This window comes from Sinocyclocheilus rhinocerous, unplaced genomic scaffold (assembly GCF_001515625.1).
Source record: "Sinocyclocheilus rhinocerous isolate Xijiao unplaced genomic scaffold, SAMN03320098_v1.1 scaffold726, whole genome shotgun sequence".
Taxonomy (NCBI): Eukaryota; Metazoa; Chordata; class Actinopteri; order Cypriniformes; family Cyprinidae; genus Sinocyclocheilus; species Sinocyclocheilus rhinocerous.
Genome location: NW_015661868.1, coordinates 287,972 through 304,532, shown reverse-complemented (window position 1 = coordinate 304,532; position 16,561 = coordinate 287,972). Strand labels below are relative to the sequence as shown.

General features: G+C 38.0%; 2 protein-coding genes across 3 annotated transcripts in view; both read left to right on the top strand.

Moving 5' to 3' along the window:
* The window catches only part of mamdc2b (MAM domain containing 2b), a 14,236-nt gene extending 12,136 nt beyond the window's left edge, over positions 1-2,100 (top strand). For both annotated transcript variants that reach the window (XM_016536186.1, XM_016536185.1), the window contains exons 13-15: positions 1,169-1,428; positions 1,515-1,599; positions 1,689-2,100. In XM_016536186.1, coding sequence (XP_016391672.1) covers positions 1,169-1,428; positions 1,515-1,599; positions 1,689-1,765 — 422 coding nt within the window. In that variant the 3' untranslated portion in view covers positions 1,766-2,100. The remainder of the gene's footprint in view (positions 1-1,168; positions 1,429-1,514; positions 1,600-1,688) is intronic.
* Positions 2,101-2,898: 798 nt separating this feature from the next.
* Positions 2,899-16,561, top strand: part of LOC107726549 (structural maintenance of chromosomes protein 5-like) — a 22,769-nt gene continuing 9,106 nt past the window's right edge. The window contains exons 1-15 of the mRNA XM_016536177.1: positions 2,899-3,145; positions 3,292-3,433; positions 3,706-3,786; positions 4,182-4,343; positions 4,441-4,512; positions 4,605-4,860; positions 5,780-5,934; positions 6,023-6,136; positions 7,580-7,674; positions 7,753-7,885; positions 8,760-8,933; positions 11,594-11,763; positions 11,850-12,014; positions 14,765-14,924; positions 15,014-15,109. Coding sequence (XP_016391663.1) covers positions 2,994-3,145; positions 3,292-3,433; positions 3,706-3,786; positions 4,182-4,343; positions 4,441-4,512; positions 4,605-4,860; positions 5,780-5,934; positions 6,023-6,136; positions 7,580-7,674; positions 7,753-7,885; positions 8,760-8,933; positions 11,594-11,763; positions 11,850-12,014; positions 14,765-14,924; positions 15,014-15,109 — 2,127 coding nt within the window. The 5' untranslated portion in view covers positions 2,899-2,993. The remainder of the gene's footprint in view (positions 3,146-3,291; positions 3,434-3,705; positions 3,787-4,181; positions 4,344-4,440; positions 4,513-4,604; positions 4,861-5,779; positions 5,935-6,022; positions 6,137-7,579; positions 7,675-7,752; positions 7,886-8,759; positions 8,934-11,593; positions 11,764-11,849; positions 12,015-14,764; positions 14,925-15,013; positions 15,110-16,561) is intronic.

Below are 16,561 nucleotides of genomic sequence, written 5' to 3'. Positions count from 1 at the left end.
TGCTCCTTCAGGATTTTCTGATTGAGAGCAGAATGCATGGTTCCATCAGTTATGGCAAGTCATCCAGGTCCTGAAGCTGCAAAGCAGCCCCAGACCATCACACTACCACCACCATGTTTGACTGTTGGTATGATGTTCTTTTTATGAAATGCTGTGTTGGTTTTACGCCGGATGTAACGGGACACACACCTTCCACAAAGTTCAACTTTTGTCTCATCAGTCCACGGAATATTTGCCCAAAAGTCTTGGGGATAATCAAGATATTTTTGGCAAATGTGAGACAAGCCTTTGTGTTCTTTTTGGTCAGCAGTAACTTTTGCCTTGGAACTCTCCCATGGATGCCGTTTTTGCCCAGTCTCTTTCTTATTGTTGAATCATGAACACTGACCTTAATTGAGGCAAGTGAGGCTGCAGTTCTTTAGATGTTGTTCTGGGTTCTTTTATGACCTCGTCGTTGTGCTCTTGGAAGCCTTAGAAATGGCTTTATAACCCTTTCCAGACTGATACATGTCAACTATTTTGTTTCTCATCTGTTCTTGAATTTCTTTAGATCGCGGCATGATGTGTTGCTCTTCAAGCATGCTTCACTTTGTCAGACAGGTTCTATTTAAGTGATTTCTTGATACAGCAGGTCTGGCAGTAATCAGGTCTGGGTGTGGCTAGTGAAATTTAACTCCGCTTTCTAAAATAATGAGTTTACTCACAGTTCTTTCATGATTTAACAGGAGGGGCAATTCATTTTTCACGTAGGGCCCGGTAGGTTTGGACAGCTTTTTTCCCTTAGCAAATGAAATCATCATTTAAAAACTAATGTGACAAATATGCAAAAAAAAAAAAAAATAAATAAAAAAAAAGGAAGGGGGCAAAAACCTTTTCACGGCACTATATATATATATATACACACACACACACACACATTTTTTTTGACATAAGTACATAGTAGTTAGACACATTTGAACATTTGGGACCTAAAGGGTGTTCAATTAAATTCAATGAAATACAATTAAGCACACTTCCTTCACATGGGTGTACCTTGCCCCATAGACTTACATTCAGGTTTATTATTGTTAAAAGGGCAAAACACAATTATTTTCTGTTGTGATCACATTTGATTGAATCTAGTACACACTTTTACACAATCTGGGAAAGCTTTTTTCTCTGCTTTTAGGTCATTATTTGCACATTGAGGCGTCAGTGATGCTGGCCGGTCACAAAGCGCGTCTCCTCTCCAGCTCTCTGCGCGTCTCTAGGAAAACACAGTGCTTGCAGTTCTACTACCACATGTACGGCTCAGGGATCGGACAGCTGAGCGTTTACCTCCAGACTGGACAAGAGAACCAGGACAAACTACTGTGGACGAGCCATGGAGAGCAGGGCATCTCCTGGCTCAGAGCGTCAGTGAACTACCAATGTGACCGACAGCACCAGGTTAGTTGCATGAAGCTGCATTATAATCAACATTCACTCAGCATCATTTTCATTAATATATTACATCTATATCTCCACATACTTAGATTGTGTTTGAAGCCACTAGAGGAGCATCAGTAAGGAGTGATATTGCAATCGATGATGTTGTTTTTGAAAGAGGACCATGCAGAGGTATTCATAATAAGTTGATTATCATACACATCTGTTATTCAAGTTACCGTGAACAACTTTACATACTATTTGTGTTTTTATCCACACAGAATATGCTGATGACCATATCCCTCATCTGCGCCTCTCTGGAAATAATAATGATATTCAGTCAATGAATCTTAAATAGAAAAGACAGAAAGAGAAAAAAGCTGGGAAACTGAAACCATGTGACCGTACAGCTGGAGTGCAGTGATCTGTGAGGATGAAAGCCAAGGAGATGACTGCATTGTGAGCAGAAATGATCACCTAAAGACGTTCCTTGTGTATTTGACTTTTGAACACCTGGTTCATTCCTGATATACAGTTCCTCATGTGTGTATCATATGGCTTAATATATTGAATAAATGGTTAAAGATGGAAACCATATTAGGTCACATTAAAAAGCCTCTATATATATACTTCAGGACATCAGCATGTAGATCTGGTGATTTTTTTAAATGTCAAATAAAACTGAAAATTGCAGAGACTTCTATTTTATGCAAATAGCTTTTTTTTTTTTTTTTTTAACTTTAAATCTTTAGTCCTTCATTATTTGTAAGGGTGTGTAATATGTCATGTCTAAAATTTTTAAATGTAACAAGCATTCCTGATTATCCTATTCTTTTGGGAGGGTGACTGACTGACTGACATTAGCTTGGTTATTACACAGCTACTAAATAAATATATAAATATACAGTAAATGGATGTGAAATACTGATATGTGTTGAAGTTATTTTATTACGTGAGAAGAAAGAGAGTGCAAAGTGATAGATAGTGATAGTGAGAGACATGAAACCAACACAAAATCAACGGAGAAAATAGATTAAATGTCAAATAGGCTAAATATATGATGTATTATGTATTTTATAAAACGAAAGTGATGTATGTGTGCGTGTGTGTATGTATGTACATATATATATATATATGCAATCTTTATATCGGGTAAAATAAATAAGTTGAATAGGGTAAAAAGTGTTTTTTATATATAAAAAGGTTTTTATAAGAATAAAAGGTTTGGCATTTAATGAGCAAAAATTCCGTACACTTTGAAAAAGTCATCAGGTACATAAAATGCACGTACTGCGCACAGTATACACTAACGTTACATGCTGTAGAAATGGAAAGAGTAGTATGTTGTTAGTATGCTAACTAGTATATATAGTAGGGTAATTCTTTACAGCCATCTAGTGCTTATGTGTAGTAAGCGCACAAACACCCCTAACATATAACGTGAAACGCCCCGACATGGCAACCCTGGAACGTGTCACGTGACAACCGCCGGCCAATCACACGGCGACTTGCCCACAACACAGGCGCGAAACGAAAGCGTTGTGACGCTGGTGCGGAATCAAGCGGCGGTGTTAACGGGACGAGAAATGGACCTGTCGCAGAAGAGAAAACGAATAAGTCACGAATTAACCAAGTCACAGCCCTCCAGGCGCGAAGCTGCACCGTCCTGCAGCACAAATGGCCAAGCAGGAGGTTTCGTGGAGGGCTCTATCCTCCGCATCACCATGCGCAACTTCCTGTGAGGAATTCACTCTTTAACAAGTTACATACTTCAAAATGTCTCTGTTTCACTTCCATAACAGTTTTTTTGCACTTTCATGTCAGGTGTTTTCGAATTAAATCGTGATGAATGATATTTGTAATACTAGTCATCTGTGTTTGTAGCACATACGATCACTCGGAAGTTTTCCCGGGACCCAAGCTGAACATGATCGTGGGAGCCAATGGCACAGGGAAGTCCAGTATAGTGTGTGCCATCTGCCTGGGCCTGGCGGGAAAAACAGCCGTCCTGGGCCGAGGAGACAAGGCGAGTCACTCTCATCTGATCACCGAGAGCTGCCTGACAGCTCGTGTTAGGTTACACACTTTTATTATATTGTAGATTAAGTATCATGAGCATTTCTGGTCATTTCACACCAGCCATCTGCTGTCCAACCATTTCTAGACACTGTCCCAAAAGCTTTTACAAGTGCAAAAACTCACAGTATGATTTGCAAATACACACAGATGATTATATCTGTGTAGTTTAGTGCACATAGTACTCAAAAATCTGTGTGAATGCGGTTTTTGCATGTGCAGATGCTTCGGAGGCAGTTGTGCCGAGATGATTTGGTTGCCTGTAGTCAGAATGCAAACAAAGTGTACAAGCTGGTAAATCCGGTAACTTAAAGGGATAGTTCACCCAAGAATGAAAATTTGAGTCTATCTGCTCAAATAGTTCTACAGCTTCAGTTTCGGAACTTTCATGCTTAGTAACACATACAGCTGTTCCCTCACCACAGTGCAACAGTGAAAAGGGACCCCTTTCAAACAGTGACACGTTCCGAACGTTGTTTAAGCGACAACGTTGTTTAAGCGTATTGCGGTATTTTAAAAATTCATATCATAACAAAAATAAAAACCGGTATTCGGTATGAACCGGTATACCGCCCAGCACTACTGTAAATGCATTCGTAGTTCATGCGCAGATAAGTCTTCTTTTCTGATAAAAAATGACGAGAGCATACATTTTTTTATGTGCATTTCAAGACTTTATTCTCTGTTTCCGATTTTAGGAGTATGAAACGGCACGTAAAGAGCTCGAGGGGGTGAAGAAGGAGAGAGAGGAAATGAAAAAGAAGCTGAAGTCGCTAAAAGAAGCTCAGGAGCCACTGCTCAGGAAGATCCGCTCGGTGGAGAGTCAGCTGCAGCCCATCGAGCAGCAGATGAAGGAGCTGGTCTGCACAAATCACAAACCTGATTGCCAAGAATCTATTTTATATTTCCTTTATTATATAAAAATAATGCCACTGTTTTTTCCCCACAATTTCTCAGACTGCCGGTATCAGAGACGCATCGCAGAAATGTAAGCAGAAACATGATCAGCTGGAATATAGGAATAAAGAGGTTTGTTCTGAAAGACTACCAACAAAACATAAGAAACCGTTAAAGACCATATTGAAACACTAGCTGATTAGTCTGCTTCTGTCAAACGCTAGGTTGATGACATCAGACAGGACCTGAGTCTGAAGCAGACCGAGGAGGCGGACCGACAGAAGCGGATCGGACACACGCAGCTCATGATCAAAGACCTGCAGAAGGAGTTACAGAACATGGGCAGCATGGAGGACGTCACGCCTCAGATTGAGGCTGTTAATGCAGATCTGAGGAAAATCCAGGAGGAAAAAGCCAAACTGGAGGGCGAGATGTTGGACCTGCGCAGAGATAAAGACGAAGCCTTTGGAGAATTAAACCGTAATGTTTAAGATGAATTTAGTAGCTGAAAAAACTAGGGCTGCGACGCTAAATTGATGCAGAATTGATTCGTGGCTCGATTCTGAGATCTTCCAAATGCATCGCGATTCTCTCTGGAATCAATTCTGAGCTTAAGTTTTAACAGCAGATGGCGCTCTAATCTAGTTTTTATCCGCACACTCAAATGCTCAAGAAGAAGAGCGCTGAAGAGTTCGGCTGAGTGTGTAATTTCACCTCGGCTCAGAATGCTTTTTTGACGCCAGATTAATGTAAACGCAGCCCACTGTGAACACCCTTGTAATTCGCTTCAACCTTTTCAAATTTTATGAATGATTATTTTAGGTTCAGTGTGTGTAAGGATTTGGAAACAAGCAGAGTACGGCTGTTTCTAAAGCATGCAGCGCCATCTGCTGTTCAAAACTACGCTCAGAATCGACTCGAGGAAGAATCGCGATGCATTCAGGAAATCTCAGAATCAATTCTGAATAATTTCTCGATTCGCGATGCATCGATTTATTTTCCCAGCCCTAGAAAAAACATACAAATGTTGTATAAGAAGCATTTTTTGCCTGTTGTGAAGAAATTACCCTGTTTTAGATAATTATATTGATATATTCATTATACTGATAATTCACCATGCTAAAAGGTCTTTGCACACTGAGTCCAAATTCACGTCCGAAATTTTCGCATGTTAAAAAATAAATACGGCCTCACGTTGTGCCGATCACGTTTACACTGCCTCCAAAACTTTCGTCCGTCATAAAAAAATTCAGATCAGGTTCGATTTTCTGCGTTTTCGCATCCGTAACAAGTATTTTGATAGGAAAGAGAAAAAAAACGCATATGAAAATTTCGGACTCGGTGTGCAATGACCTTAAGTATTGCACTCATGTTTAGTTTGTTGGATGTTCTTCTGAAGGTTTGCGGAATCGTCAGAGGAGTCTGGACGACATGATGAAGGTGAAAGAGGATAAACTGCGCAACCGTTTTCGTGACACCTACACCGCCCTCAAGTGGCTGAGGGATAACCGTGATCGTTTTGAAGGCAACGTCTATGAGCCCATGATGCTGGTGGTGAGAGCACTGCTGCTAATTCAGTTGCTGTTTCTTGGAGATGGGTTTTTAAACAGATCGGTTTGATTTTCTCTCTCTTTTTTGCCAGATAAATGTCCGTGATACTCGGCACGCAAAATACATTGAGAGTCACATTCCTCTCAATGATTTGAGAGCCTTCGTCTTTCAGAGACAGGAGGACATGGAGAAGTTCATGACAGAGGTGAGAAGCTCAGTGAAGAAGCTGACACAATAAAAAAAAAAATCATTTAAAGGGGACCTGTTATGCAAAACTTCACTTTTCACTTTAACATCACTTTTATGAGGTGTTTGAACATAGTTGTGTGTGTGTGAAAACAACCAGCCTGTAATGGTAAAAATCCACCCACACATTGTTTTTTCCCCAAAAAAATCCCAATAAATCATAAACAGTCTCTCTGAACACACAATTCCAGTTTAAAAAGTGTGTGACGATATCTGCCCTATTAGCTTAGACACAGCCCTGAGTGAGAAGCAGCAGTCCGTCATCACTGTTTTCTTGCTGTAGCTGCTTGTCAGCACCAAAGAGGCATTAGAAGGGTTGTGTTTTGAGATGCACCAACGAACATAGAAGTCTCCATCTGAGCCGCTGAGTCCTATGTTTTTCCCTTTCATTTTGCGCCAGACTGCCTCACAAATGAGCGTTAGTTCAACGCTGGATTGGTTGATTCTGAAAGGGGGATCAATACCACCGCTTTGTGCGTGAATGTCAGCTCTAGACAAAGTCAATATTACACGTTTGTTTTCCAAATTGCCTTTCTGAAAGAGCTTCTTGGAACTCAGTAAGGCTTATGTTGCTAAAGCTACCATTGTCTCTGCCTGTTTTCACTGGTGCTGCCTTCACGTGCTACCAGAATCATCATAAATAGGAATGTGGTAGTTAAAAATTGCATATGATAGCAATGTGAAGTCGACTACTTGAATTTGTCCAGCTCATAATCACAAGTGGGACTTATAAAGTTTGTGAAAAAATAAACGCGCATGTATTATGCACAGTACAATCAGATGACTGACTTTTAAACCGATTCCGGTTCCAACATATAAGGCTGAACACCGATACTGAGAGTTTCTGACATTTTCAGTGCGTGAGATTGTTCTGTTTTGTTGTTGCTGGCTCTTGAAGCTCCGCCCTCTTCTGAAAAGGAGGCCGGAAGCACCAGCTCATTTGCATTTAAAGGGACAAACACAAAAACGGCGGTTTTGGCTCATACCCTAAAAGTGTCAATTTTAACAAGCTATAAAACCTTATCTGTGGGGTATTTTGAACTAAAACTTAACATACACACTCTGGGGACATCAGAGACTTATTTTACATCTTGTAAAAAGGGGCATAATAGGTCACCTTTAAACAATCGGTCAGTGAAGGGAAAATGTTGATTGTTCAACTAAGGAGGTTATAATATATGAACAAATTAACAATTTTCTATAAATTTTTTATAAGATTGGTAAAAATATTTTTTCAAAAAAATTTGTCCTGTCTAAATTTTTTTACTGTCTAATATTTAATTTGTGTTGCTTTCTTATAATGAACATGAAATAATATAATGCATTAAAATAATAGAATAATAAACATTTATAATAGAGGGTAAGTAAAGTAAAAGCAGTGCAATGTGAAATGTTTTCTCAGGTGCGAGACACACAGAGGCTGCGAGTTAACACCGTCATTGCTCCAGAGGAGTCCTGCTCTAAACGACCACCATCACGACCACTCGAGACTCTAAAGTAACACCCTCTACTCGACCATTACCAAGACATCTTATTCAGTACATTTATTAAATTGTTTTTGTTTCTTTTTGTCAGGCCTTATGGCTTCTTCTCATATTTGCGTGAGCTGTTCGATGCTCCTGAGGAGGTCATGAGTTACTTATGCTATCAGTACAAAGTCAATGATGTGCCTGTAGGAACAGAGAAGACTAAGAGCATGATCGAGATGGTAGGTCCTCCATCATTCAGCTGGGAAGCTGCCCGAAATATTAATAGACATCAAGCAGTAGATTTTGAATCTAGTTTTGTGCACATGAATGTAATCTGTGACCTAGCTGCTCATTATCAACTTGTAAATAGTCTTCTGTAGCCTACTACTGTAACAGTAGAGCACCAAGGTCATGGGTTTGATTCCCAGAGATCACATGAATTAAAAAAAAAAATTATAGCTTTAATGCAATGTAAAATCCACTATGGATCTGTCAAATGCATAAATTACAATGTAAATGAATGATTCAAATCAGTAATTTTGTGATCAGATAATTTTGAAAATCAGATTTTTGTGATGCAGAAAACACAGAGGGAATCGGTTTATCCAGCCATAAAAATTGAATTTACTGTATATATAGTTTTTAAGTAAAGCTGTACAATGAATCAAATCGTGATATGGGCTATAGTGTCTGTGAACATAAAAGCACAAAAAGACTGCTGTTTAGATATGTAGTCTGCATGTTCTGAATGACTCTGTCTTCAGTATTTGAGGTCATGTAGGCCTACTTCACATGAACTTTATTTCCAGAGCAGCCACTTCCACACAACCATTTATGATAATAAATTTGTATTAAATCACAGAATTTCTGAAAAAAACAACACACATTTTATAGCGCCCTGCTATTGTTAACATTTTAAAAAGGTATTGTTAAAATTTTATGAATTCAATTGATTTGGACAAATGTAATTATTTATTAATTAAAATGTAATTATTCCATTAAAATGGAAAGCATAGAAGTTAGAAAAAATAATGCTGAATTTGGTAAAAAAAAAAAAAAAAAGCTGATTTCATAGGGCCTTACAATCTTGTAACTCGTGTTTTTCTGTGGCAGGTGATCAGAGAGCTTCAGATGAGGATGATCTACACAGCGGAGGAGAAGTACACTGTGAAGAAATCCAACTACTCTAGTAACGTGGTCTCCAGTAACTCGGCCCTGCGACCCTCGCAGTTCCTCACTACGACCATAGATGCAGATGAGAGAAGCCAGCTGGAGGAGCAGCTGAGGGTGAGAGACGCCCATCGGACACACTGTCACCACTGCTTTAGGATTTAAATGTTGCAGCATGTTGGTATATAATAATTTATTTGATTTAGTAGATGAACTGTTGGTGTTTAAACCATTCATTAGGAAAGAAATCACCCTTCAAACAATTTCAGAGACTGATTTTTGTAAGGATTTTTAAAGGAGACCTATTATGCCCCTTTTTACAATATGTAATATAAGTCTCAGGTGTCCCCAGAATGTATCTGAAGTTTCAGCTCAGAATACGTCACAGATCATTTATTACATCATTTTGAAAATAGCTATTTTGAGTGGAAGCAGAAACACGCTGTTTTAGTTTCTTTAAATGGAAATGAGCTGCTGCTGCCACCCCCTTTTCCAGAATAGGACTGTGCCTTTACAGCTCCTACCTCAGATACTCTGCCAAAAAACATCTGTTTGGTTTTGATTATCATGTTTATCGCGCTGAAATCATGCGTTTTAAACCATATTAGTTTAAGCTTCTGATATGCGGTTTTCTGAGCGCACACATCTGAAGCACACGCACAGAAAGCGGCTGTCACACGGCATGTGAGTACTAAACTAAATTAATCTCTTTCATGTCTTATTGCGCTTAGACTGTCAAATACACACAAGTTTATGTTAAAAGCACACATAAGTTACAAAAACACAGTCGCTTATGTCTGTGAAGGTAAGAAATTGCATATTTATATTAGATCTGTGTGGCAGCAGCGTAATATACAGTAAATAAATCAATAAAGCCACCGCTCTCTCGTCTTCTCTGAGGCTGGGACTCTAAACAGTGTTCTGTGCTCGTCAGTGCAGCCAAAGACAGAACTGTTAGCATGCTTTGCTCAAACTTTCGCCATGGCGTTAGAACTGGTACATTATCGCTTGCGGGTTAGAAAGTTGCAGATTAAGGGGCGGCAATATTATAATAAGATCCTCTTTCTACATCACAGGGAGTGAAATCTGAGTGGCTCGTTTTTCACAAGCTTGTAAAGAAAGGCTTACTGAAAAAAAATTCACTGGGTTCTTTTTCACGTTTTCTGGGTTGGTAGATGCACTGGGGAACTGATTATAGCACTTAAATACGGAACAAATCCGATTTTCATGATATGTCACCTTTACGCTATATGTCACAACTCTCCACTTTTTTTTAGTTTGGCTATAAAAAATAAAAAATTGGAAACGGAGATCAACTGAATAAGTGTTAGGGATGCAACGATACCATTTTTTCAGATCCGATCCGATCCAGAAAATTCTGAGTATTGGCTGATTCCGATCCGATACAAGCACAGTTTTTTTTTTAATCAATGTAGAATTTCTATGCTTCTGTGTGTTGATCGTCACTCTTTTGTGTGTTAAACATGAATAATGAAAAATCACAAAAGAAAAAATATATAATCATAATCTTGGACAAAAATACTATTAAAAACTAGGTTAGTGGATAATTTAGCAGCAAAAGTTATTCTAGAAAAATCATGAATGCACAATTTTATAAAAATCTAAACATTTTGTGAAATAACATTTAATGGGGAACAAATAAAAATGAATGTGTAGGACTAAATCTGGTAAAATGTTACACATTGCTCTTTGTATTGTTGTAAAATACATTAATGAAAACAAGTAAATGTATTAGGACTGTCACGATATTAGAGTTTTCACGCCACGGTTATTGTGGCCAAAAGAATCACGGTATCGATATATCGCGATATCTATAGAAAACTTGGGGAATCAGCCAAATTAATTTTTACTTTGTTTATTTAGTTTTTCTTTTTACCCAATGAACATAAGGATACTGATAAACACAGGGCACATGCATTTTCACTTCTTCTTCAGGTCACAGCTGACCTGAGACTCTGGCTTTCTCTGTCTTCTTTGAAGCTCCCTATGAAATAACAAGAGATAAAATACTGTCAAGTTTAACAGTATGATGAATAAATATTAACATTAAAACTGATACTTTAACCTGTTAACTTGCATACCCGAATTTTAATCTCTTTAACCTATAGTTGCGCCGGCGCCAGTGAAGTCATGCAGTTAACGCACTTCTCATTCAGTCTCATTCAAAGTGCTTATGCGCATCCCGTGCACAGAATGATGCACTTGAAACGTCATGGAGTCAGAGCGCGCAGCCACAGCGCTCCGCATAGAAACGTTCAAAGCACAAAGGATAGAGATATTGATGCGTAGTGTATTAAATATGTGTGATAGTTTATTGAGCCTTTTCTTTTAACAGTTTTAAATTTCAGTTACTGTGCGCTCTTGGAGAGAGTTTCATCGTCTTGACTGTCGTAACCGAACGCGACACGCAGTTTGAATGCTGAATGGAGGATGACAGACAGCTGCAGCGGAGAGAAAAATTTACGTCTTGAATTTAACGACTTAAATATTCATCTGTACCTCACATTAAACTATGCAACGGATTCAGAACGCTTGGACTTTGACTTTATGGTGCTTTATATTGTTTTTGTGCTTTCGTGCGGCTTAACAATAACACAGAATAGTATTTGCACAATATCGGATTTTGGATCGGTCACGTCTGACCGATACCCGATCCGGCAGAAACTGCCAGTATCGTAGCCGATACCTGTACTAAGTATCGGATCGATGCGTCCCTAATAAGTGTAATGACCTCAGATTTGACATCTTGCTCGCAGGCAGCAGAGAGGCAGGTGCAGAGCATTGATCAACGGATGGTAGCCATTCGTGAGCAGCAAGCTAAACTGGATCGCCGTGATAATGAGCTGCGTGCTAACAAGAAGAAACTGTCTGAGCTGAAAGGCAAGAAGAGACAACTGGAGCAGAAAATCAGCACAAAACAGGACAGGTACCTTCCTCTGAAAACCAGCTGTGTGCAGCTTTGTTGTGATTTTTTCCCCCCTCCTTCGTTTATATCTTTTTCTCAATGTGCAGTTTACGGCAGATGGAGCAGAATGAGATCAACTTGCAGGCAATTGAAGAGGAAACAAATGCCAAGATCGCTGCTGTAAACAACAAGAAAGTGGCCATAATGGAGGAGTATTTGGGTCACATGCAGGTGTGTTTGTGTTCTCCGAAGCTTGATTTCTACCCTCAGCTGTTCTGTATCTTTCTGTATCTTATGGCTTCTAGGGCTGTCGCGATCCGTCGATTCTATTTGACTATTCAATTAAAAAAAATCCTCGACTTCATTTTGCACGCGTCAGATAACTGGCAAAATACTGGAAGTGGCGCATTTCACGGACGAGAATCCATGAAACGCATTATTACACTGTTTTACAAGGCTGCATGATATATTAAACCCATTTAAAAATCATAATTAAGCATAATGTTATATATATATATATATATATATATATATCGGCTTTATATCAGCCACCCTGCTCTCTTAAGATATTGGCATCGGCTGTCAAAAAAGCAATATCGGTCGACCACTAGTTTTGATATCCACATATTCAAGAAATTACAGTGGCTATAGCATTTCTGTCGTAAAGAAATGGCCAAATATTAAAGATTAAGTGGCCATTTGAATTAAATGATGTTTGGTCAATATTAAACAAAGATTAGATCGCGCAGTAAAGTGTAAAACAATCGTCTGGCCATTGGCACCCTCTGCAGGCCTTTGTTATAATGCGCAATGTACGTTAGCTTTATTGTTTATAATACATTATGTATTTTAACAGTTTTGTTCAATAAACCCATATGATTACTTGCTTTTGATACTTTATTTGAACTAATTATTATTGCCTCATTTATTTGAACTAATTATTATTGCCTCATTGCTATTATATATGTATTTTAAGTAATCGTAAAGGCTATTATTCACTTATGTCTATTTTTGTTACCACAAAAAAAATAATTCTAATTATAGGGCCCTATGAAATCCGTTTTATTTTATGTTTTTTATCTTTAAATTTTTCTATACTCTGTTTTAATGGTTAAATAAAATTTTATAAATCAAAAAGCATGAATTGAGTTTTACAGTTCTATTTTTAACAAATTCTGTTTTCCATTACTTTTCTGGATTCCATTTTAATGGTTCCATTAAATTTTAATAATCAAAAGCATCTCCAATTAATTGATTTTATTAAAAAAATTAATGTATTATTATTTTATTTATTTATTTTTTCAGAAATACGGTGAATGTACATTTTTATCCTAAATAAATTCTATAATAAATAATATTTCTGGTTATCCCTTAAAAGTAATATGTTGATTATAATTTTAATAGTAGTAGTAGTACTATCATTACATTAAGTAATATATTTCTGATTTCTGTCGCAGTTTCTTTAAGTTAACCCGAACTTTTGTTTTGACTCGTTGCTGTGAAGACCTTCAAGTTTCTGTTTGTAGCTTTTGATATGACGATAGTTTTTCTCAAAAGAAACGGTAAAATGCTCGTGAAGTGACTCAGCAGCAGAGGCTGAAAACACCGCGAGCGTCGCGCGCTTTAGTGTGTGTGTAACGTTAGTAAACGAAAACGCGCGTCTGTGCCATTAATTCATTCAGAACATGCAGGATTCATATTTAATAGACAGGTGATGGAGATTTACCGCTGATTACAGAATGGCTTTACTGACAAGATGCACGTTAAATATCGCATGCAATTTATCATGCAGCCCTAGTATTTTTGCGGCTTAATATTCACAGGCACTAGTCCATATCACATTTTGATTTAAATGTACTTACCTACTTTTGATTTATCCATCCAAAAATATACAGTAAAATACGTTTTTATGACTGGATTCCATGATTCCGTCCGCGTTTTCTGTATCGTGGAAATCATAGGGCACTATAATTATCCGATTACTCGATTAATCGTCAGAACAATCGACAGTTTTACTTGATTCCCAAATAATGGTTAGTGACAGCTAGGGATGGGTACCGAAACCCGGTATTTAATCGGTCCCGGGGCTAAATTATGAAAGACCGGAGTATCGATAAGCTCTGACGTTAACGGTTCTGCTATCGGTAATTGAGAAATTAATAAAACACACATACATTTATTATTGCTATATATACATTATCTTGCAAATTCTATCTCACCAGAGTCGCCAGCTGTTTTTCAAACATTTGTCTATGATGCATTTTTGCTATTCGCAATTCAGAAGCGAGATCGCGCTCACGCGGAGGAGCTTCAGCACGCGCAACATGAAAGCCCTGTTTAATTATGATAGAAGAGAGAACTAAACGATCAAACATCTGCTTACACTTTAGGCCTGTGGCTGTTTTATTAAGTTAATTTTATTTTTTTTATTTCGATTTTGGCTTCTAAGGATTATCTATTTCAAATAAATGCTGTTCTTTGTTTATAATAGAATCCTGATTTCCACAGAAATATTAAGCACCAAAACCGTTTTCAACATTGATAATAATCAGAAATATTTCTTGAGCAGCAAATCAGAATATTAGAATGATTTCTGAAGGATCATGTGACGCTGAAGACTGGAGTAATGATGCTGAAAATTCAGCTTTGATCACAGCAATAAATTACATTTTAAAAAATATTCTAGTAGAAAACAGTTCTTTTAAACTGTAATAATATTTTACAATATGACTGCTTTTATTTTTTATCAAATAAGTGCCACGTTGGTGAACAAGAGACTTCAACAATATTTAAAAATCTTACCAACTCCAAACTTCTGAATGAAGAAATAATCATCTATTTTCTCATATTCTTTATTTAAAAGATGACATGATTTGTTTAAATTTGTAGTAACGGTCTTATTATTCCGATTGGCAACCTATATTTCAGGATAATTCAATATATTTTAATTTAGTCAACAAGAGCATGCTCTCATATCTCATCTTGATTAAAAATCCCTCACCCACTGATGAATCGCGCACAGTAAGAACACGTGTGTCTGTGTGTTCGCGCAGGTGGTGTACACCAAACTGGACCAGGCAAAGAACAATCTGTTGGCCACGTGTAAGACCCTGATGAGGAGGGCCAGTGAGATCTGTAACATGACCCCCGGAGAGACGGCCGTCCCAGAGGAACTACACGCAGTGAGCTCCGTCTAACTCAGACACCCCACATCCTTCATTCAGCCTTTCATTCATTATTTTAAAACATTTTATGCATTGTTTCCTCTCAGGCCTTCAGCCAGTTGCCTGATACACTGGATGAGATTGATGCCATGCTGAATGAGGAGAAGACCAGAGCCGAGTGCTTCACCGGCCTCAGTGATGCTGTGAGACAAGCGCATCAGCTCATTTATGCTTAGCCTTTAAAATGTTACTAATCAATCCTTACTTCACTTCTTACTGAAAGCTTACATCAAGAAGAGCCGGTGAATGCAGGCATCTCCAAAGCCCAAAGTATACTTCAGTGTTTTACTCGTACGCTAGCGTATGCGTACAGTCGAACGCACAGAATTTCAGAGTATACTCTATTTGAGGATATATGTGAATGCAGGCGGTCGACACATTCGCTCTAGAAAGCTTCATCTTTGTCCAGTGTCTGTGCTATTTTTTTTCCAGACATTATGACCGATAAAAAATTATTTGTACACTTTTAAACAAAAATTGCTGTTATTTCATAACCCTCTTGCACAATGTGGCCATCTGTTGTTGTTGCATCCTCCGGTATTTTGTTTCTTTGTAGTTTTCGTTTTCTACTGTGAAATTAATGGCCCAGGCCCAGTGCTGCCACCTTGTGGAACAACTGATTAGTGCAAAACAAATTCAGTGCACATGTGCGGTTACAAAAATCGGATGGTGCGCATGCTATTCTGGTGACGAAATTTGCGTCACTTGCACTGTACGTGGACACATAAAAACAGAAGTATACTTTGGTCTTAACTATAGCATAGATGCCAATATTAGCTCCAAAGTAAATTTTTAGTTAAGCATGATAAACAGTGTGCCTCAATATCTGACCATTTTGGGATTGCAAATGACCAGAATGTCAGTTTCAAATTTGACTCTCAGCCTAGTTTAGTAAAAAATTGTAAACCTGTTAAGAGGAACACAATTAAAAGGATAGTTCACCCAAAAATTTAAAGGGGTCCTATTATGCTTTTTCACTTTTTTAATTTTAGTCAGTGTGTAGTGTGTATGTTTGGGCATAAAAAAGATCTTCAAATTTTTAAAAAATCCCTTTTCAAGAACTACAACGAACAGCTCGTTTGGACTACAGCATTTGTGTTCCGGGTTTTGTGATATCACAAAGCGGCCCATTAGAATATCATTAAAATAATTCCCGCCTACGGAAATTCGAATGGTTGGGGGGTGGGGAGGGGCGAGCTCGTGGTTAGATCAGACAAGACCACGACTAAGAAGAAGTGCTGCTGTAGCCTCAAGTTTTCGCAAGTTATTACACATGCTTCTGAATAATTACGTATGTAAATATGTATGTTACAATTATGAAAACATTTTTATAATAAATTGCTGACAGTACAATACTGGACAATGATGTAATCTGCAGAATTTACACTTCAATTATGAGACTACAGTGTTTGAATTAAATAACAATAAAAATGCTCTTATTTGTACATAGTGAATGCAGTTTTTTTAAGCAGTTGTTGACATCCTATCTAAAACGTGATTCAGCCAAAAAAAATTAAAAACAACAATAACGTTACCACTCTAATATGTCTTGCAATATCCGTGCGTGCAAAGGTTCTGCGCGATCCTCTTGTTCA